Consider the following 22,847-nt stretch of genomic DNA (forward strand, 5'->3'; position numbering starts at 1 on the left):
CCGGTTTGTCTGTGCGTGTGGGGAACCACTTTGGAATGACTTTATTTATAGTGGCAACTCGTGAGGGATATGCGTCTTATAATCCGGTTTGTCTGTGTGTGTGTGTAGAACCAGGTTGGGATGACTTTATTTATAGTGGCAACTCGTGAGGGATATGCGTCTTATAATCCGGTTTGTCTGTGTGTGTGTGGGGAACCACTTTGGGATGACTTTATTGATAGTGGCAACTCGTGAGGGATATGCGTCTTATAATCCGGTTTATCTGAGTGTGTGTGGGACCAGGTTGGGATGACTTTATTGATAGTGGCAACTCGTGAGGGATGTGCGCCTTATAATCCGGTTTGTCTGTGTGTGTGTGGGACCAGGTTGGGATGACTTTATTGATAGTGGCAACTCGTGAGGGATATGCGTCTTATAATCCGGTTTGTTTGTGTGTCTGCGGGACCAGGTTGGGATAACCTCATTGATAGTGGCTACTCGTGAGGGATATGCGCCTTATAATCCGTTTTTTTGTTTGTCTCTGTGTGTGTGGGACCATTTTGGGCTAACTTGAACTGACACTGACTACTCGTCTGTTATATGCGTCTTATAATCCGGCGTGTTTCTCTTTTGTTTGGGACCATGATGGGATAACTTTTTTTTTTGATACTGACTCCTCGTGAGGGACGTGCGTCTTATAATCCGGATTTTCCAGTCAAAACTATTTGCTGCTGTAAGCAAGCGAATACACCACGATGGATGGTTTGTCAAGGTCTGCCGTGCATTAATAAAACAATAATATTGATTTATAATGTTCGTTGCATAGTCGTGTTCTGAATGATTTCTTTGGGAAGCTAAATGCGTAACTAGGGCCGCCTTGCGTTGCCCGGGTAACGCGCCTTAGCAACCAAGCCCGTTCCGTCTATAATTCCCACCGCGGATAGGCGAGGGCCGACTTGCCTACACCGCGCTCGAATGGTCGCAAGGGTGCACGTGGTCGTGCGAAGCCGCTCGCCCATTGGTCGGAGAGTCGGGTCGAGCGTATGCGCTCTATGGATTTAGCTACCATGGCGGAGCGAGGGCAGGGCGGGCCGCTAGTCTTATCGAGACGTTGGTGATGTTCGTAAAAAATATTTGTTTTGTTATTAACAAAAAATACGAGAATCAAAATGTGATATTAATGCTCGTATGTATCAAAAGACGACGAAGAGGGACGAAGCGTGCGCTGTCAAGGGCTCTCGACGGATATAACGGGAGATAGCTGCACTGCGTTTACAGGTGAGGCGAAGCCTGCACCCGGCCTATGCGAGCCTTAGCGACAATATTTATTCGTCTTAAAAAAAACGTTCGGTTTATTGAACAAATGATTACTGACGGCTTATTGTTGTTACGTATTTTTATTGCCATTTGAGGGGTGGCGTCGCGGTTAGCGCATTGCGCTATGAACCCCGCAGCCACCTCCCTTCAATTGCATTCGCGCGCCACATGCTGACATCTGTGGCCGGTAGTGTCTCGCACCGGTCTTAGGCACTCACCACCCTCCCCCCCCCATCGGCACTCTGCATACCAAAACAGCGGTGACCAACGCGGTGAAGTATGGTTAAATATTAACCGACCCACGAGCGGCCAAGGGCGTGGGCAAAGCCCCCCGTTCAGCGGTGGATTGACAAAGGGAAGGAGAAGATGGGGGGGCTGGTGTGCTGTCATTTTCGCAATGCGTTGTTCAAGTAAAGGAGGTCTTCGTTTCAATCGAGCCGATACTTATCGAATTGAGAGGACGCGAAAGCGATTGGGTTTGCAAATGAGTCTCGAATGAACGCACGTAAGAGACGTTTTAAGCTTGGTTTTAGTCATGTATTAGTGGTTAAGTTTTTTGTCTTTATTTGAAGGTGTACAGTGGAGTAGTCGCGTCGCATTAATTGCACCGTTCTAATTTAGCGTTGATCTCTATGTCGTTGTCATGAAGCGCATCGTGACTGTAAATGAATGTTGCGATGTTATTCGTGACTTGATTTACGGATCGATTGAAGCATCGGTTTTGCTTTAGTTGGAACCTCGTCTCGGGCTGTCTCTCGCTCGCTCGCTCGCTCCCACTGTTTCACTCATCCGCCCGTCTCCGTCCCACGTGCTGTACGACAGAATCTCGGTGCAGTTATCTTCTGTCAAGCGTGTCTGTACTGACAGCCTACTCTCCATTGCCTGCCTCGTTCTGCCGCGTGTGTGTTCTGAACATCGCCCACAAGCGTCAGCCCAGAAGGCCTCCCCTCACTGGACGCCTGGGGAAAACGAGCTTAGTAGCTCATCGGATTCCGCAAGGATAAATAAAGATTCTGACTCTTAATGGCGATGGGGACGATGGGTTGCGTGAATCCTTAATGATTCATACGCCGTATTCGATGAGCTTTTAATCGCTAACATCCACGGTTATTAGCTAATGTGAGGGCGTCATTGGGGGTGACTCAACGCAGTCGAGACGCACGACACTCACGCGTGCTGACTTGGGGCGAGAGATTCTGACGGTCATAAAGTCACTGACAGCTACGCCCATCGACAGGGGTGTATGATGTGTGATTTATATATGGCGACAGTGTAATAATGTAATGCACTTTCCAGGATAATATATGAAGAAAAAACACATTTAATATTATGGGGGTTTTGTGTTTGTCATTTCGTGATCGGAGTTGAGATCATCGGTTCACTTATTACCCCTGAACATGCTGTCAGCCCCTTATTAGTGCATACCTTATTGCAGACCAATTCAGACCTTATTGGTCACCCCGTGCCCTTATAAATGCCATCGTTCATCCTACAAAGTTCCATCACAAGGGACAAACACAAACAAATACACAATTTTTTTTGCCCGGATCGAAACGGGCTGTACGCCGTATGGATCTGAAAACGTAAGTTCCCGGTACAAGAATACGGGTAAACCGTATGGGTTGACAGATATGTCTTAAGAACTCCCGTTTAAACCACGGGCGGCTACCTACATTCTAAAGCCATCATCTCATCACCCCCGGCTCGGCGCTCCCGACTTCTTCTAGCGTATGGCAGGTACAGTGCGTGTAAATGATACGTCTCGCGTTTTAAGTTTGCGAACCACGCGATAGCTTCGGGAGTATCGCGACAAATACAGCGCAGTCCAGTCCGCCGGAGAGGGGGCGTAGTTGTTTGGCGTTAAGGTCCACTGCCTTGACCTCTGAGCCACCACCTCTTACGGGTGTTGAACTTAAATACGTGCGTTGGTGTTTGAACTAGACTTAAATAATGTACAGTACTCACGAAATAAGTAAAAGTGTATGTCCACACATGAACGTGGAATTGGTGCGCCTGATTAAAAAAATATATTTTATTTGTCTGGAAGAGCCTCACAGCATCTCCAGAATACTTCACGAGGGTCCTGCGTTGATTGATTAGAACGGTTGGCTACGTAAGGTGCGAAAGAAGTTCAACATACATACACTGAGATCCATAATGGAAGTTTTTTGGGTTAGATCGCGTAAATATATACATTTGGCGTTAAACCCGCCACCACCCGACAGCCAACTAGTAAGGGTTGTCACGTAAACAGAACTTGCCAATTCGTCACTAGTACAGCACATGGGTGTGTTGGAGAGCCAAGCCACAACATTTACAATACTTGAGATGTTTGGCCAATTCCTATTTAAAATAAATCCAGCGTTTTGCTGCAGGTGCAAGGAAACTGTAGAATCTGTAGAATACCCACACTCATTGAGGGATAACACTGCCGCCTCCATTCCACCTCGCATCCTAGTAGGGTTGGGAGTCTCCCAAGACAATGATGGAAATTCCACGTTCCTTTTACGGGGTGAGTCATATTTTTCACAGGAGATGTATTGTGATGCCTTGTGATTGATAAATGTGCATACGTGTCGTTTAATATGTTCTGAATTTGTATGTGCGTGTTTTCCATTAATATCGTGCGTATATTGAATTTACATAGAAACATTAAACGCACTGCTCTCCTCTATGCACTCTCCGTTCCAGCAACCAAGGCTTTATTTTGAAACCTCTCAACATTCACTCAGTGGAAGGTCGATCAATATCATCTGCTTCTCTTATTGCCTGGAACTCAGTACTCTTGATTCCCTGGTTAAGCCAAGGCCTAAAAAAACATTTTCTTTCCTACGACTGCCTCTGTAAAATAAATATGCCCACTTTGTCTATACATTATCTTGAAATGCAGTTGCATTTAAATGCTGTACAAATTCAAGTTGTATCGCATTGAGTATTGCAGAGACCAACTGCTCATACAGCACCCATTAGTAGAGACATAAACAGACCTCCGTGTGTCTCTGCACTTAATTTTTAAAAAATATTTTTAATCCCTTCAGCCCATGGTCAGTTGGGTGTGGTCAGCTTCGGAGATGTCAGTCATGTACAATGGAGATGATGTCAGGCGTGTATTGTTAATGTACAGTTGAAGATCGATTTATTTCACTCATCATTTCTAATAAGTGCCGTACTTTCTTTTACAGACTGTCGTTGCTCACCTGCCGTCGTCAGGCCACCAGCAGCGTGGCCTCAACCGACCCCACCACCGCCACTCTTTCCTGAACCTTTATCACTACCGCCACTACTGCTCAGTCTTTGCAACCACCACTGCCTCAGTCCCTTAACTCTGTCACAACCACCAGCATAACGCCACAACTACCACCACCTTTCCTCGCCCACGAGAATCTCCCATCACCTCACCTCAAGTGAACTTTCTCTCCACCACTGCTACCACCACCACCACCACCACATTTGCATTTCCTCTCTCACCACAACTACATCCCCTGTCCTTCCTTTTCCCAATACATCCATTCTCCTTCCGTTCTCCACCTTATGCCACCTCTCTTTTCCACCACTACCACCTCCGGTACCACCACCTCCCATCACTTCGACCAACTTCTGTCTCTCACCTCAGTACCACCCTCCTCTACCAGCAGCAGCAGCACCACCACCACCGCCACTGTGATCTATCTTCTCCCTTGCCACCTCCTACCCTCCTCCCTCTCCACACTACCCGGCGGCCATGTCTCGCGCCAAGAGCGCCGAAACGGTGCGCGTGGTGGTGCGGTGCCGCCCGATGAACCCGCGCGAGTCGGCGGCATCGTATGAGAGCGTCATCACCATCGACGTGCGCGCCGGGCAAGTGGCGATCCGCAACCCGCGTGCCAACGCCGACCCAGCGCGCACGTTCACGTTCGACGCGGTGTACGGCGGCGATGCCAAGCAGCTGGACATCTATGAGGAGAGCTTCCGGCCGCTCGTCGACTCGGTGCTGTGCGGGTTCAATGGCACCATCTTCGCGTACGGACAGACGGGCACCGGCAAGACCTATACGATGGAGGGCGTGCGCTCCGACCCAGAGCGCCGCGGCGTCATCCCCAACTCCTTCGAGCACATCTTCACGCACATCTCCCGCTCGCAGAACCAACAGTACCTGGTACGTGAGAGAGGGGGCGCCAGTAACTACGGCGGTGGCGGTGGTGGTGGTGAGAGGAAAGGTGGTGGTGGTGGTGGTGGGAGAGGGAACGTGGTGGTTGTTGCGGTAATGGTGGTGGAGGGGGATGGGTGGTGATGGCGGTGCCGAGAGGGAGGGCAGTATTTGGAGAAGGGAGGGTGGTAGAGGTAGTGATGGTGGTGGTGACAGATGTAAAGTGGTTGAGGAGGTTTTGATTGTTTACCTGGCGGTGGTGAAAAAAAGTTAAGCGATTTATCTATGCCAACGTTTCGGGCAAACCAATCTGTATCTAAGCTTGTCTGTCATCGTGGCTCTGTTAACCTGTCTGTGCGTCAGCCTACCAGTCTGAGAGTGCATGATGCTTAGCCCCACCCGCACTGGCACCTCCCCATGCTCCCCCGACAGGTGCGCGCCTCCTACCTGGAGATCTACCAGGAGGAGATCCGCGACCTACTCTCCCGCGACCAGTCGCGGCGGCTGGAGCTGCGTGAGCGCCCCGACACGGGCATCCACGTCAAGGACCTGTCGTCCTTCGTGACGAAGAGCGCGCGGGAGATTGAGCACGTGATGGGCATCGGCAACCAGAACCGCTCGGTGGGCGCCACCAACATGAACGAGCACAGCTCGCGCTCGCACGCCATCTTTGTCATCACGGTGGAGTGCAGCGAGCTGGGCGCCGACGGCGAGAGCCACATCCGCGTCGGCAAGCTGAACCTCGTCGACCTGGCCGGCAGCGAACGGCAGGCGAAGACAGGGGCGCAGGGCGAGCGGCTCAAGGAGGCGACCAAGATCAACCTGTCGCTGTCGGCGTTGGGCAACGTCATCTCGGCGCTGGTGGACGGCAAGAGCACTCACGTACCGTACCGCGACTCGAAGCTCACGCGCCTGCTGCAGGACTCGCTCGGCGGCAACGCGCGCACCGTCATGGTGGCCAACGTGGGGCCCGCGTCGTACAACTACGATGAGTCGCTCACCACGCTGCGCTACGCCAACCGCGCCAAGAACATTCGCAACCGCCCACGCGTCAACGAGGACCCCAAGGACGCGCTGCTGCGCGAGTTCCAGGAGGAGATCGCGAGACTCAAGGAGCAGCTCGAGAAGCGGGGGGACGTCGGAGGAGGAGGAGGAGGAGGAGTTGGCGTGGGTGGTGGCGGCGGAAAGAAGAAGAGGAGGGGAGGGAGGAAGAGACCCGGGGAAGGGCCCGATGATGGCGAGGAGGAGGATGACGATGATGATGAGGTGGCGGAGGTGAGGCCGGTGGCTTGCAGTGCGCGTGTTTTGCTATCGCTTTCCGCTTGAGGTGGTGGACGTTTGTTTCAAGGTGGCGCTTTTGAAAAAAAACATTTAAAGTGAAAGTTTGTTCTCATCCTTGTATCTTTATTTTATCCGTGCCCCCTGAGTTGACCTGCAGAAAATCCCGTACTTCCACAGCGGTGCTTCATATTTTTAATTGATTGATCACGCCTAAGGTGGCTTTCAGACCGCATCCATTATTTTTCGTCTCCCCCCTCCTCTTTTTCCGAACATAGATGGACTCGTCCATCTGAACAAACTGTAAAATCTCTCTCCGTGGTGCTAACGTTAAAAATAACCGCCACTTTTTTCAAATTTTCTTGTTGTGGTTTTCACACCTGATGATGATTGCTTGTGTCGCAGTCGAAACGTCGTGAGAATTTTATTGTTTTATATTTTTATTATTTTATTGTTTCCCTTCTACGTGACTTGACCGAAAGAACCAAGTATATATACTACTATAGTCGTTATATAGTACTGTGGAGTCAGTAGATACTACTTTAGAGTCACTAGATACTACTTATTTTTTATGTAAGTTGTGGGTAGGTATATATGCCTGCAAAATAAAAAAAAAATTGGTCGGGGGGGGGGTCAATAACATTTGGAAACCTTTTAAATCAAATTTTTACCCCCACTTTCTATAACTTTTTGATTCAGGACTTCTGCCAGGATCTTATAATTTTGTTGACGGACAAATGGACAAACGGAACGCCGGGCTTTCATAATAGCTGAGTATTTGTGTATGTATATGTTATGTTTTTTAAGAGAAGACAAGTTTTGAAATATATGTATTTTTCTGCTCGTCTTCAATCAAATTTAACCGTGGAAGAACCGCATTGTAGCGAAAACGCGTTATCGCCGCGCGTTAAGCAGGCATTTGGCGTACTCAAGCGTCCATTCTCGCTGACCCCCGTGCCTAACCCGAGCGCTGCTCGCTGTCGCGTGCAAGGTGAGCGAGCAAGACGAGGAGCAGCGCCTGGTGGAGCGCCGCCAGCAGCTGGAGCGTGAGAGGCAGAGCATCCTGGACGACCAGAGCCTGCTGGCCGGGGAGCGCGAGCGACTCATCCGCGACACCGAGCTCAAGATGGACGACCTCAAGCACCAGCAAGATGCGCGGGACTCACTCGCCACTAAGATCAAGGTGCCTCATCTTCGTCGATGTCATCATCATTGTAATCATCATCATCATCATCATTACCTTCAAGCCATTGTATATCCACCAGCTGGGTGCTATCACTGTCCCTCGGCCCAGTGCTGCACTCAGCTGTAGGTGTGAGATGAATGGTAGTTAATTAATCTTGATTTGAAGCTTTCGTGACTGCAGGAATCTATGCTCTTTGGTTCTTTCGGTAAAGTCACGTAGGTATAAAATAAAATACAATTTTATTTTATTTATGGTAGTTAATTATTTAATTGGGCAAGCCACTGAGCAACACTGCCCCCTGTTGGCAGACGAATACTTACTGGTCAGTGCTGCGTAAACCTTGCGCCTTTTAGGGACACCTGCCACCGGGGGCTGTGCCCTGCCACAGGACGCCTTTGGATATACTGAATGAGTAGTACGTTTATAAATATTAAGTGATGATGGTTGTCGGAGCACTGGGCCGGCACTGCTGGGAGTTCTGGGTTCAAGCCCTGGGTTTGGCTGTCTGTCTCAAAATCTCTCAAGGGAGTGGCTTCATAATGGTGTTGGTCACATGATGCACACGTGTCTGACGTGTGTCTGGTTATGTCTCTGTGTGTATGTGAGTGCCCGTTTGTGTAAGAATCTGTGTATAAGCTGATGTGCGTTATGGCCTCTATGGTTAAACGAGGGATCTCTGTGTGTGTGTGTGTGTGGGCACAGGCGATGGAGAGTAAGCTGCTGGTCGGCGGGAAGAACATTGTGGACCGGACAAATGAGCAGCAGAAGGTTTTGGAACAGCGCAGGCAGGAGATAGCTGAGCAGGTGGGTGCTGCGCTCGTGTCCAGTGGCAGTTCATCGCTCCAGTTTGAGGAGGCAACAAAGCCCACCTTGGGTTTCCCAGTCTCGGGGTGATGATGGGTCATGCAGGGGTGACGTGGTGGCGAGATATTAACTCCCTCGCCTGGTATGCAATGCAGGAAGTCGTGGGTTCGATCCGACCCTGTCGCCTGCTGTATATTTGGAGTTTGTATAATCTCCCTGTGGTCACGGGGATTTTTCTCCGGGTCTTCCGATTTATCTCTCCACGTTTAGAGTATTTGGCCACTATAAATTTCCGCGTGACAAACCACTTTGTTGAGCTCTCATTTGTAGCCAGGTCGCTTCCTGAAAAGAGATATAGTGAGGGAAAAAAGTATTTGATCCCCTGCTGATTTTGTACGTTTGCCCACTAACAAAGAAATGATCAGTCTATAATTTTAATGGTAGGTTTATTTGAACAGTGAGAGACAGAATAACAAAAAAATCCAGAAAAACGCATGTCAAAAATGTTATAAATCGATTTGCATTTTAATGAGGGAAATAAGTATTTGACCCCCTCTCAATCAGAAATATTTTTAGCTCCCAGGTGTCTTTTATATAGGTAACGAGCTGAGATTAGGAGCACACTCTTGAAGGGAGTGCTTCTAATCTCAGCTTGTTACCTGTGTAAAAGACACGTGTCCACAGAAGCAATTATTCAATCAGATTCCAAACTCCCCACCATGGCCAAGACCAAAGAGCTCTCCAAGGATGTCAGGGACAAGATTGTAGACCTACACAAGGCTGGAATGGGCTACAAGACCATTGGCAAGCAGCTTGGTGAGAAGGTGACAACAGTTGGTGCGATTATTCGCAAATGGAAGAAACACAAAAGAACTGTCAATCTCCCTCGGCCTGGGGCTCCATGCTAGATCTCATCTCGTGGAGTTGCAATGATCATGAGAACGGTGAGGAATCAGCCCAGAACTACACAGGAGGATCTTGTCAATGATCTCAAGGTAGCTGGGACCATAGTCACCAACAAAACAATTGGTAACACACTACGCCGTGAAGGACTGAAATCCTGCAGCGCCCGCAAGGTCCCCCTGTTCAAGACAGCACATATACATGCCCGTCTGAAGTTTGCCAATGAACATCTGAATGATTCAGAGGACAACTGGGTGAAAGTGTTGTGGTCAGGTGAGACCAAAATGGAGCTCTTTGGCATCAACTCAACTCGCCATGTTTGGAGGAGGAGGAATGCTGCCTATGACCACAAGAACACCATCCCCACCGTCAAACATGGAGGTGGAAACATTATGCTTTGGGGGTGTTTTTCTGCTAAGGGGACAGGACAACTTCACCGCATCAAATGGACGATGGACGGGGCCATGTACCGTCAAATCTTGGGTGAGAACCTCCTTCCCTCAGCCAAGGCATTGAAAATGGGTCATTGATGGGTATTCCAGCATGACAATGACCCAAAACACACGGCCAAGGCAACAAAGGAGTGGCTCAAGAAGAAGCACATTATGGTCCTGGAGTGGCCTAGCCAGTCTACAGACCTTAATCCCATAGAAAATCTGTGGAGGGAGCTGAAGGTTCGAGTTGCCAAACGTCAGCCTCAAAACCTTAATGACTTGGAGAAGATCTGCAAAGAGGAGTGGGACAAAATCCCTCCTGAGATGTGTACAAACCTGGTGGCCAACTACAAGAAACGTCTGACCTCTGTGATTTCCAACAAGGGTTTTGCCACCAAGTACTAAGTCATGTTTTGCAGAGGGGTCAAATACTTATTTCCCTCACTAAAATGCAAATCAATTTATAACATTTTTGACATGCGTTTTTCTGGATTTTTTTGTTGTTATTCTGCCTCTCACTGTTCAAATAAACCTACCATTAAAATTATAGACTGATCATTTCTTTGTCAGTGGGCAAACGTACAAAATCAGCAGGGGATCAAATAGTTTTTTCCCTCACTGTATATAGCTCAGTGGGTCTTACCTGGTAATATAAATATAGTTTAGTTTTAGTTTATAATAATTTGAACTCACAGGCAACCTGTGGTGATGATGCTGAGCAAGAGCTGTGCTCCAACCAGACCAGCCCTGGAAAACTGCGTGTCCTGTCCACATACAGATGGCGTCAATGATGATGAAACCACTGCCAAAGCATACTAATTTCGTACACTCATACATCCACATTTTGTGGATGTGACGATCATTTTGATATAATTTTTTCATTCCTATTGTGCCGCGTAAATTGTTCGCGTGAATCCTGCAGCCAGAAGTGGCTGCAGGATTCACGACATTGTTCAGAAATAAATTCTTGAATCAAAAACATGACCGTGGAATTGTGACACTCCATCGTAATACGAGGCGGAGGATCAGAGGAAATAGCCACGTGACAATTGTGTTAAATTGCTAAGCAAGTAACATTTATTTTAGTGTGACAGCGTCGTTGCACTGCCATACAGGTTCACAGCTGCTTTGTTACGTTACACGGTTACAGCATACTGCTGTGTTGCAGCATGTGTTGCTTTACACGCGGCAGTGACGTCACCACGGCGCGTGTTGTGACGGCGGCTGTGTGGCTGTGCTACCTTGTGCCGCTCAGTCTCGGCGCGAGCGGGAAATCCAGCAGAAGATGGAGGCGCGTGACGAGGAGACGCTGGAGCTCCGGGAGACGTTTACCACGCTGCAGCAAGAGGTCGAGATGAAGACCAAGAAGTTAAAAAAGGTTGTCACCATCACAATTCTGTACAGGGTTCACCTTGATTAGAGTTTATCGGCACAGCATGGGCCCTGCCACTTGACGAGACAAATCGGTACACGTTCTACCTTTATTTACGATCACCTGTGCCATATGTATGTATATAGGTACAGTGGTTCCTCGGTATACGTCGTTAATTCATTCCAGAAGGTAGGACTTATACCGAAAATGACGAATATACCAAACGAATCTTTCCCATAAGAAATAAAGGGAAAGGAAATAATCCGTTCCAGAGTATAAGAAATTATATTTTATATGGCATAGTATACATTAATGGGGGTTGTATAACATAATTTAGACACTACTTATTACTAAAAATGCATACATACATTAAAACAAATGCATGTGAAAATTCACAGTTATAGCAAGGGTTGTGCACTGAACGAGATCTACAGGCAGACTGAGGAGCGGCGCTTTGTTTCAGTCGTGAACGGGGTCTACGCGGGTACGCGGTGACCCATCCCGACCCATACAAGTTCTAGCAAGCGCCTCGTATCACAAGCAAGACGTCGTATCCCATGACAGTTTTTTTCTCGTCAAAACACGACGTATACCAAATTCGACGTATTCCAAAGCGGTCGTATACTGAGGTATGACTATGTTAAAATTCATATGCACCGTACGTAGCCGACTGTAGTAATCGGAGGTGCGGGGCAAGGACAACGAGCAACAGGAAAAACTGTTGTAAAGAAATTCGTTTTCAATCGAAATTTAAATGTTCATATTATAGACATAACAACCCTGTGAAGATTAGAGTTCATCATGCAGAGGGTGAATAGCAGTGCTACTTGACGTAAAAAAAATCTGCACAGGCTGCGCCTGTGTTTGCAATCATCGACGCAGTTTAAATGCAACAACTCATACAAGCTTCACCTTGATTAGAATTAATCAGCATAGGAATGGATACCCCTACCATTTCACGTGACAAATCTGAACGTGATTCTTGCTGTACGCATGATCATCTGTGCAGTATAGCCTAAGCGAGTAAGTGAAGGTTTCACCTTGAATTAGAGCTCCTCAGGACACCATGGTTAACTCTGCCACTCCAAACGCTGCCGTCACGCAGGCCTCGCACTTGTTGGGGATCGTCAATATCATTGCCACCCCCCCCCCCCCCGCTTCTCTTCCCAGCTGTTTGCGAAGTTGCAGGCCATTAAGTCGGAGATCACCGACCTGCAGGATGAGCACAGCAAGGAGCGGCAGGAGCAAGAGCAGTCTCAGAACGAGTTCACGCGGGAACTTAAGCTCAAGTGGGTCTCATCATCGTTATCATCTCTTCACCTATTAAACTATTTTGAACTATTTTTCATTTTACCAGGTAAGGCCCACTGAGCTATATTGCACTTTTTCAGAAGCGACTTGGCCACATTATAGCTTATCATGTGGGTATGTATAGCAGCCAGAAAATCTACATGCATGTTTCTTAATGTGGAGGGAAAAACTGGAGGATCCGGAGAAAAATCCACACGACCATGGAGAGAGAGACACGCAAATTCCACATATACAGGCGTCAGGGTCGGGATCGATCCCACCACCTCCTGCATACCAGGCAAGGTAGTTAACATCTTGCCACCATGGCGAGATCCCACGTGATCCATTCTTGTGATCCATTCGTGTGATCCATGAGATCCATCTCACCATCAATGTGTCTGTGCTGCAACATCTGCTTCCCTTCCCTGTTTTCAGAGTTCAATGTTCATATCCGTACGTTTTATTACTGTCTCGGCAGTAGAGCCATTATCCCTCCAGGGTCCCTCCAGCGATGATAAAATTAACACCACTTTGTGGGGAAGTCAATATTGGTTGTTCTATGGATAGACTCGCCCCTGCCATCAGAGTGTGGAATTTTCACCGCTCGATGCTCATATGAGCAGGAGATCACTTTAATATTCCTTTAAAACTATATTCGTGAGATGATGGTCAAAAATAATAACAGTGGCAGCCAAGGAATTAAATACGTTCAAGAGGACATCCACCATGAAAAAAGTCCGTATGCAGCTGCCGAATGGATTGTTGCATCGCATGATTGTGGACGGTGACGGTAGATTGGGAGGGCTGATTATTTTACTTGACTTTATTGTGAACAAAACAGATGGCAGCATCGCCCCCTCCTGGCAGGGTATACTATGTGCATATACGAAATATATTCATTACAATTGTAGTAAGAGGAGAGAAGGGGAATCAATTCAATCGTTCGAGGAGGGGTATTTGTTTTATGATAATTAACATTTTGCTTGTTTACCAAAGAAAGCCTCACTTGAGTCTCCAGACTTGTTCACGAGGGTCCTACCAAATTTTCGCAGTGGGGGGGGGGACCAGGGCATGTTGCAGTGTGTGCGATCCAAATTGCAGGTAACCTTTCAGCATTGGGAAGTTTTGGCCAACACCAATTACATTGTGTGTGTGTTTTAAAGCTATAAAAAGGGGAAACTAGCAGCCAAATACTGAAAACACATGTTGATTCTAAATATGGAGGATAAAACTGGAGGACCCGGAGAAAAATCCACGTGACCACGGGGAGAACATGCAAATTTCAACTATACAGGAGTCACGGTCGGGGTCGAAACTACAACCTCCTGCATTCCAGACAGGGTAGTTAACATCTTACCACTATGGCAGACTTGCAAAGAGCTTCTTAGCTGAATGGGCTTTACTTGGAGAATAAACTTCCGAACTTTTGATTAGTAGCCCGAGTCAGGAATTGAGCCCAGGCTCTTTTTGCTGCGTGACACAGATGTTGCCTCTGCGAATCGTTATGTGACCGAGTTTCCTGCCGTGCCTCAGGTGTCTCATCATCGAGAACTTCATCCCCCCCGAGGAGAAGACGAAGCTGATGAAGAGGGTTTTCTTCGATGAGGATGAAGAGCAGTGGAAACTGCAGCCGCTGATTCGCTCGCAGGGGTGAGACACGCGCACAGGAAGCCACGCACACAAAGACAAAGATTCCCCATATAGCCTTAACATAATGTAGAGGCAAGTGCTGTTAGCGAGCACCCTCGCGTGCCGGCACGTGAGGGTGGATGGCCAGTACCACACACGCCTTTGTCTCCGCAGTGGCGATGTTTACACATTGCACCCAGGACTCATTTGAGACGGAGTGGACCTAAGGGGAGACCCAGAACCTGTTTAGATAATCGTCACTGTTGTTGGTGACCGTGAGCGAGAATTGAACTCGGGTTGCCTGGTTTGTAGTGCAGCATGCTAACCACTGCGCCACACATACACACATGCATGCACATAGACACACGTTTGTCTTTGTTTATACGCGTATGGCAGACACTTGCATGCACGGTCCTCCTATGGCCTACACAAACACATGCAGCTACACACAGACACAATGATGGCAATGTGGTGGTAGTTGCTACGGTGGAGCTAATGGTAGTGGCTATAGCAATGGTGATGGTGGTGATATTGACGGCGATATGCTAATAGTGATGATGGTGGTGGTGTTGATGGTAATGTGATAATAGTGGTAATGGTGGTGGTGATGTTGACGGAAATGTGGTAATAGTGGTGATGGTGGTGTTGATGGTGGTGATGGTGATGATGTGCGTACAGGGAGCAGCAGATGATGCAGCGGCCTGCGTCAGCCGTCGGATATAAGAGACCCATTTCCCAGCATGCCCTGGACTCATCAGTCGTCGTTCCAAACCCTCGTTATCGGGTATCTATGGCAACCGTGTGTATGTGTCTGATGTGTCTGTGCGGGGAGCGGTAGCGTAGTGGTTTCGTGCACTGCACTACGAACCCTGCTGCCAGAGTTTGATTTCCAGTCATGGCCAACATCAGTGGTGATTATCTGAACCAGTCCTGCACCTCTTCTGGGTCGATTTGGCCTTAAATGAGTGCCTGATACAGTTGTGTGTGTCAACGTCAGCACTGGGGAGCCTCTGGGCGACAGTGCTTGGCTTAATTGATGCTTGCTATCAGCACTTGCTCGAACAGTCTGAGGCTGCATGGGGGATCTTTGTTGAGGCTTCGTGAGTGGTGTGGTTTTGTTTGCGGGGGAGTGGTGGCGCAGCAATTAGTGCACTGTACTGCGAACCCGGCTAATCGAGTTCGATTCCCGCTCACGGCCAACACCAGTGAAAATGATCTGAACTGGTTTTGGGCCACCTCTAGGTCAACCCGACCTCAAATGAGTACCTGGTGTGGTGTGTAAACATCCCCACTATGTAGACAAATGCGGCCTGGTGTGGTGCTGGCCACCCCACCCCCTCATGTGCCGTGCCACCCTTAATAGGTGCTCACTAACAGCACTTGCCCCTACAATCTGTTAAGGCTATACAGGGGATATTTGTCTTTGTTTGGTTGTCTGTGTGTAACGTGTAGGCCGGCTGACATAGAGCTGGCAGCACAGCAGCCAGCAGTGCTAAATAATCAGCACTGTCCTGCAAGTGGACATTAGTCTGACAATATCGTTATCGGTAAAGTTAGGCAAAATGTGGACCGTGATGCCACCATACACGGCCCACACTCTTGTAGCGAAAATTGTAACGAGATCTTTAACATCCTCAGCAGAGACGGCGCGTAGTAGTGCTTTACACGGCATAAATCAGGGTGGCCGTTGAGCTCTTTAAAAGACTGCTTCATCACGTTATTTATTTAGGGCCACCGTCTCTTATTCGCTTGCATTGCGGGTCTTAAAATATCAAGTTTTTGTTGTTACCGAATATTAAAAAAAATGTCTCTTGTTACGCGGTTTGCGACCCCCTGCGCTAACGTCTACAACAAATAACCGTGAAAGCGCTTTCGCTCGGCCGTGTCACCAACCCCCGCCCGTCCCCGCTACCCCCGAGTGCCGCGATCCCTCGTTGCGCTGATGTTGCCCGCCGCAGGCGGTGAACGTGGCGTCGCTGGAGCTGGACCCCCCCCACCGCACGACGCGCGACTACGAGGGCCCGGCGGTGGCGGCAAGCGTGCAAGCCGCGCTGGACGCCGCGCTGCTGCAGGAGGCCGACATCCACGTGGACGCCGACGCCTCATACGGCCTCGCCGACCTCGCCGGTGCAGCCACGGGCACCAGCGCCAGCGCTTCCTTGCGCAGGAGGGACCGGGCGAGGTGAGGCACCGGGCCCGGCGTGCCCAGCATGAGATGAATTGGACGTCCTGTGTGAGAATGATGCGAGGATCTGATTGGGACACCCTGCATTATGAGAGAGATGTGAGGCTCTTATTGAGACGCCCTGCGTGGGAAAGATGTGACGCTCGGATTGAGACGCCCTGCATGATGAGATGGATTGGTGCTCTATTTCAGACACCCTGAATGAGATGGATATAATGCTCTGAGATGCCCTGCATGAGATGGATATGATGCTCTGATTGTGATGCATGAGATGGATTTGAAAACCCTGTATAAGATAAATGCATAATAAATGCTATGCACAAGCTGCTACAAAGACCGATCTGATACAGAACCCCCATGTCATCAGCTAGAGACGCCTTATCTCATCCCCTATTGAACCTCACTTCATCCGATACAGAAACCTCGCTCTCATTCGTCGTATTCTAGTCTTATTTCGGCGAACGTTTGCTACTTCTGGTCAATCGTGCAACTAAAACCGATCAACCGTCCAAATTACAGTTCAAAACGCCGCGTCAACGAATCACTTAACAAAGCACGCGCACGCCTCTCATCATCAACGACAGCTACTTCTCCGTTTTTTACTGCAAACTACGACCTGGCTATCAGTCGCTCGCTCACGCGCGCGCAACGAGGCGTTCATCATCTCTTACGGCTGTAATCGTTTTTTCTTACATTTTTCTTCACTTTTGTTTTTTTTTTTTAGGCCCAAAACGGCGAAGAAATCTCCGTCTCCGAGCGGCCATCCTCCCCCCTCGCAGCTTTACCCACAACCCCGGGGGCTCGTGCCCAAATAAGGGCGTGCGGTCAAGTTATGGGGTCAAGTACAGGCAGGGAGAGAATAGAAATTTGACGGACTGTTGTCGACCCAACGTGTCCGCTCGTGCAGCCGAGGGTCGCCTTTACTTTTAACTTTGCTTTCACGCTTCTGATTAAACGTGAACCGTGAAAAAGCTGTCAGGTGGCTGCGCGGGTGGCTCAGTTGGTCCATAATGGCTTTGTCGGGGCAGGGGGGAGGGGGTCACTGAGCCGGCAATGCTGAGAGATCCTGGGATGCGTCTCTCTCAAGGGGTGAGTGATTTTGGTCCGTAACGGTCACATTTAGATTATTAAGCTCGCGATACAGAACATACGTAGAATCGTGTGCTTAAGAATCGATTTTACTTGAGTGCTTATGCGTTGTATGTAATGGGTTCGCATGACCCCCTGCAACCACTAGGGGTGATGCAATGCACCACAGTGTTAAAAGAAAAAAAAATGATTGTCAGGTTGAATTTGTGATCCTGAATTGTGACACTTAGCGGAATTTACATTGGGAGGTGGGGGTGAATTGTTACAACACAACACCCTATTGAGCTGGCACCATTGAGATCCTGGGTGTGTGTGTCTTGTTTCTAACGGGATTCATCATAATCAGAATATTGATACTTGAGGAATTCGATGAGCTATGAAGCCCTTTTTCACAGATGTCAAGTAGGGGCATGGGGCAAGAACTTTAGAACAACCAACAATACAAAAATGGCCATGTCAGAGCCATTGAGTGGACCACCACTGACATTGCGAGTTCAAATCTGGGTTTCAGCCACCCATTATTACAGCACGTTCCTCGAGCGTTAACGAGTCGGACTCAAGCCAGTCCCCAATGACTGCACACACACATACATAAAAAAAGAAAGCCCAGCCCAAGCCTTCGAGGGGTTAAAATTTGTAAATATTTCTGATGGTAGACACGAGGCTTCCCCAACCGTTGTACTCACAAACACGCCTACCACTACCATCGCCTAATCTTAGCCGGAAATCTGAGCATTTGTCTTTTTGAGTCTTTGGAAACACTTTTGTCCATTCCGTGCTGTCCACTATCATTTGTCGGATGGTCCTGGAAAGACTTGATAACCCACTCGAATATCATTGTTCAGAGAGTAGTTGAGCGGATTGAGTGAGTGGATGAATACGTTCATCGTGGGGAGAGGATACAATAAAAACGATCGGAAGTGGATTGTAAAGTGTTCCAAAGAAGCCAGCATGGGTTTCCATTATAAATATCTCCATGTGGGTTATAAATTTTCCATTTTTTTACAGTTACATCCCTCATTTTAAGTAATCGTCTTTTTGATTAGGCAAGCGGAATGCCCTTAACATCAGTCATCTTTTGCAATAACTGGACGTCAGGGACAACAGCGTGTACTTCCTTTTGTACGTTGGATGGTAATGTTTCAAATGACACTGGCGTGCGCTGGTCTGCGCACGTGCGAGTAGCGACATCACAGGGTCTTTCGCGATTCCTTATCATGGCAGCCGTCGCGCTGTGGTTATTAACGATTTCAGTCGCGCGGTAATATTGCACCGAGCAGCGGTCGCGGGCCTTCTGAAACTGAAACAGTGCTCCGTTTTTTTATACCGGGCCTACTTTTCCCTCACCAGCACTGCTGCTCCCCTGCTTTGCAGCAGCTCCAGAGCGATAGCTCTCCGATGCGTTTTCGGGTTTGCACCCGCGCCGTTGTTCAGCGGAACGTCCAACGGTTCACTCCATGTGCTGGGAGCTTCTGCAGGAACTCGATTCGGTTCCTAAACGGAAGGGATCTTCCCGACGAAGCTCGAAGCAATTAGCTGAATTCGGTTCCCGAGGAAGATCGTAGCACGTGGAGGGGAACGTCGGACGTCGTGCCAGACAACGTACGATGTTGCGGCCCAAAATCGCTCCGGAGAGCTGTACAGCACAACTGCAAAAGCCTACGCTGTAGCAGTCCTTGAATTCCCTACTGCTGCCACCCTCTTGAACAGCTATCCCAGAATTCCCTACGAGTACCGTCGAGTGCCCTCTAACCCAACTGGCTACCATCCGATTTTCCTGGCTGCTCTAAAGTGGCACGGGGAAAATGTTTTTTCATATTCAGGTGGACAAAAGTCGCAAATGTTTTGTAATGCCTATTTCGTGGTAAAGGCTGTGCCACACTAGGTTTTGCTGGTACCAAAATTGTCCCAAATCTTTGCCCCAATTAGCCGTGATTGTTAATGTCTTCGTGCATCTCTTAAAAAAAAAACAGGCAAACGACTTAGCTGCTGCATTTTAAAGCGATAATCGATTTAACCGCTGCCAGGTGGTAGTGGTACAGCTTGCTGAATTTTTGCGTTACTGGCACAGAGAGTTCAGTCCTCACAATCTATTACGCGGCGCCAGTAGTAGCAACTCGTAATCCCATCTTAGCGAGCTGGCTGGATGGTTCACAGGGCTTATATTGGCCATCTCAGTGCACTGAGCGAGCACCGCTAAGTTCCTTGGTTTGAGATTAAGCCTACGTTTGTGCAGAGCAAGACTGGGGCTCTCGACTAATTATTCCACAAAAATAAACTGTCATGCAAATGTAGCATGGAAGAGTAGGCCAATTACCCACTGGGGGGGGGGGGGGGGCTCTAGCCCTCTCGTGGAAGCCCATCCGCCAGCAGTGGCGTGAGCAAAGCAATTCTACGGCTGCTCCTTTACCGTACGCGTGCACACAGCTTTTTCACTTAATTCATTCCAGCTGATAATTGAGGGCTGAAATGTGCAAATATATGGGAAGAGTGACACACGGTCATGCGCTGTTTACAGATCGTAAAGGTGCGCCGACTAGTGAATAAGAGAGGCTTCTGCGCGATGTGACGCCTTTTGAAGTGGCTTGGTAGTGTCAACTTTCGGGGCCCATTCCCTTAGGGGCAGTGTTCTTCACTAATTTTCGGAGCGGGGGTGGGCCCAGAGATAAGTCTGAGGGCCACCACAGCACCTGTAAGGGGTGTTTTCAAATTTGTGTATTTGTCGGGGGGGGGGGGGGGGGTGGGGGAGGTGTGGGCGCACGTCAGGGGCTGCACTAGAGGCCGGCTGAGGCAGCCAGTGTCCCGCGTGCTTTGCAATGAAGAACACTGCCTTAGGTGATGACACGAAGATTTTGCCGCCTGTAAGAGTCGCCAGAATGGGGGGGGGGGGGGGCGGGTGTTTGCCACATACCTCAACTGTCGACAGCGCGATTGGGATGTAATTGGTTGGAAAAAAAATCTATATCTGAAGTTAAATGAGCTATAGTGATTGGACAGGTTAGGTTTACCAAAAAAGAATTAGCCCTTAGATTTATGTAGCCGAGAATCCAATTTATGAAAACAGAGTGATTTACCCGTACGGTATATAGCACCTATATCATCCGATACAAAACCTTCGTCTCATCCGATACAGAACTCTTGTCTCGGCTGATAAAGAACCCTCGTGTCAATCGACACAGAACCCTCCTTTAAAAAAAAAGGCTGCCTTAGTTTGGCTCGTGCATTGTCTGCCAATTCTGCTTAATGTACAGTTACATAACTAAAAAAATCTTAAGAGAACGCACTATATTAAATAACACTAAAGATTATACACCACTGTTACGGCGACCAGTTTACAATTTAATGTCGCCTCTTATCCAACTTTAGTCAAATAAGGCTTAGCTTATTTGATTCGGTATAATACACGTGCAAATATATATTAATCATACGCAGTGGGTGGGTTTGTAAGGCTGTTACTCCGATTAGCACGGTTGGCTACATACGGTGCGAAAGAAGGTCACCGTACTTAACATACATTGCGTAAGGCGTCACTAACCTTTACTTCAGCACGGCTTACTTTACAAACGTTATAAGGGTAACATTTGTGGCCATAAATATACAAATGGATGCCCTTTCTGCCAGCAGTGGTGTGAGCAGGCAAGCTGTTGCAGGGCTAACACTTTATAAACTTAACGCCACTAGCAGATTTGCTCTTGGAATTTCATACCCTCTGTTTCCACCTAAATATTTATTAAAAAATGAATACACTTGCGTTGGTGTTGTGAGGGGTCGTGTAAGAAATTGGGTTGTATTAATGGTTAAAGTAACAAAAATACAGTTTTAATCGATTAATTTAGAGCCGGTTATATTTATTGAGAGTGTTTTCTGTTGATTTTTGTAATGTGCGTCAGCATGTTTGTGACAGATTCCGGATTGACGTATATATATTTTTGTAGATTCACGTTTGGGAAATGCACGCTGCTACTGATCTATTAATTGGCAAATAAACGGATGTTTTTGTTTTGCCTTAATTACCGTGTGTGTGTCTGTGTCTCATTGTAACACCACATGTCACAGTAATACGTATTTGCCAAAGACCATTAAAACCATTCTCTACCCACTTACTAGCAAACAAAAATATATATACGATAGGCAACGTTTGGGGCAATGGCTCTTCATGATAGTAGATAAATAGAGAAACCAGATAGATACGAGTTGAAGACTGCACTTCACACCATGGGGCCTGATACTAATTAAAAAAAATCCATTTTTTAAATTGGCATATGAACAGTTACCGAATCGTAATAGCCATCTTCCCGCTTATGAAAGCCTGGGTTGCCGTGGTCACACAGTGATGAGTGCCACTGCTACCATCTGTAGCAAATTATATCTACGATTAATAAGTATCACTGCAAGACGCCTCTGCAGAGTGGGAAATCCTGGCCGGAGGTGATTAAAGATTTGTTGAAGTGGCTCCACGTTTCAGAGGGGCCAAATACTGGCGCGTAGCTTTCTGTCCTTCGCCAGGAGCTGAGACCCTCTGAATACATGGCTAGAAGATGGTCTGTTTTACCATCTTTTCACACCTTATCACCGTTTTTCACTGCAGAGGCGTCTTGCAGTGTGACATTCCTCGTGTTCTTCTGGTTGATGAACGAATATGTTAATAAGGTCGCACCCATTACATCCAAAATGCTTGCTAGAAATAAACCACAACACTTCGCTGATCTCTTCAAGAAGCATAAACCATCACGCAAACTCTAGTCATCCTCGCAGCGGCTTTGGCTAACCATCGAGTAAAGACAGTCACAGCATCCTGCACTTTCAGATGTGCTTCTGCGGCCGTCTGGAACGCTCTTCCGACATTAGGAAACCACTGGAGATATGCACTTTCGAATCATCATCCAGATTGAAAACTCATGTCGTTTGAGCTGCCTTTTGTGTTTAGTTTATTGTCCTCCCGCATCTCCACTTAGCACGGTTGGCTACGTACCGTGCGAAAGAAGTTCAACATACATTTGCAGTGTCAGCGATTCGGAGACAAGGGTTTCCAGGAGGCACCTGCTTTATTCAACACCTTCACACTTCACAGGTTCACTCTCCTTGGTTGTCTCACCTAGCCTAACAACCCTGATCGTGTAACACTGATGGCGCTGACCGAGACAGCGCAATATCTCGCGAAGACGTCAGCGACGAAGGCGGAAGGGCGACAACGAGACGAGTCCACTCCCCAAACCGGCAGCCCTGAGCTCCCACTCTCAGCTCCTTTTATGCTC

At 48.1% G+C, this 22,847-nt stretch overlaps 1 protein-coding gene across 1 annotated transcript; it reads left to right on the plus strand.

The window, feature by feature from the left end:
• Positions 1 to 972: 972 nt before the first annotated feature.
• Positions 973 to 21,602, plus strand: LOC116951391 (kinesin-like protein KIF3B). The gene is made up of 11 exons (XM_076073816.1): positions 973 to 1,257; positions 4,479 to 5,431; positions 5,855 to 6,697; positions 7,692 to 7,883; positions 8,589 to 8,690; positions 11,283 to 11,405; positions 12,570 to 12,688; positions 14,223 to 14,339; positions 14,997 to 15,102; positions 16,277 to 16,500; positions 17,228 to 21,602. Exons 2-11 carry the CDS (start codon positions 5,018 to 5,020, stop codon positions 17,316 to 17,318), a joined length of 2,331 nt encoding a protein of 776 aa, XP_075929931.1. The 5' UTR covers positions 973 to 1,257; positions 4,479 to 5,017; the 3' UTR covers positions 17,319 to 21,602.
• Positions 21,603 to 22,847: the final 1,245 nt, after the last annotated feature.

The sequence above is a fragment of the Petromyzon marinus genome, chromosome 43 (genome assembly GCF_048934315.1).
Source record: "Petromyzon marinus isolate PM22_M1 ecotype Great Lakes invasive population chromosome 43, UKy_Petmar_22M1.pri1.0, whole genome shotgun sequence".
NCBI classification, from domain to species: domain Eukaryota; kingdom Metazoa; phylum Chordata; class Hyperoartia; order Petromyzontiformes; family Petromyzontidae; genus Petromyzon; species Petromyzon marinus.

Excerpts from the sequence above, each read along its gene's own strand:
- LOC116951391 (XM_076073816.1), top strand. The coding sequence starts at position 5,018 with ATGTCTCGCGCCAAGAGCGCCGAAACGGTGCGCGTGGTGGTGCGGTGC. Across the intron at positions 5,432-5,854 it reads CGCAGAACCAACAGTACCTG|GTGCGCGCCTCCTACCTGGA; the intron begins GTACGTGAGAGA and ends CTCCCCCGACAG. Across the intron at positions 15,103-16,276 it reads TTCCAAACCCTCGTTATCGG|GCGGTGAACGTGGCGTCGCT; the intron begins GTATCTATGGCA and ends TGCCCGCCGCAG.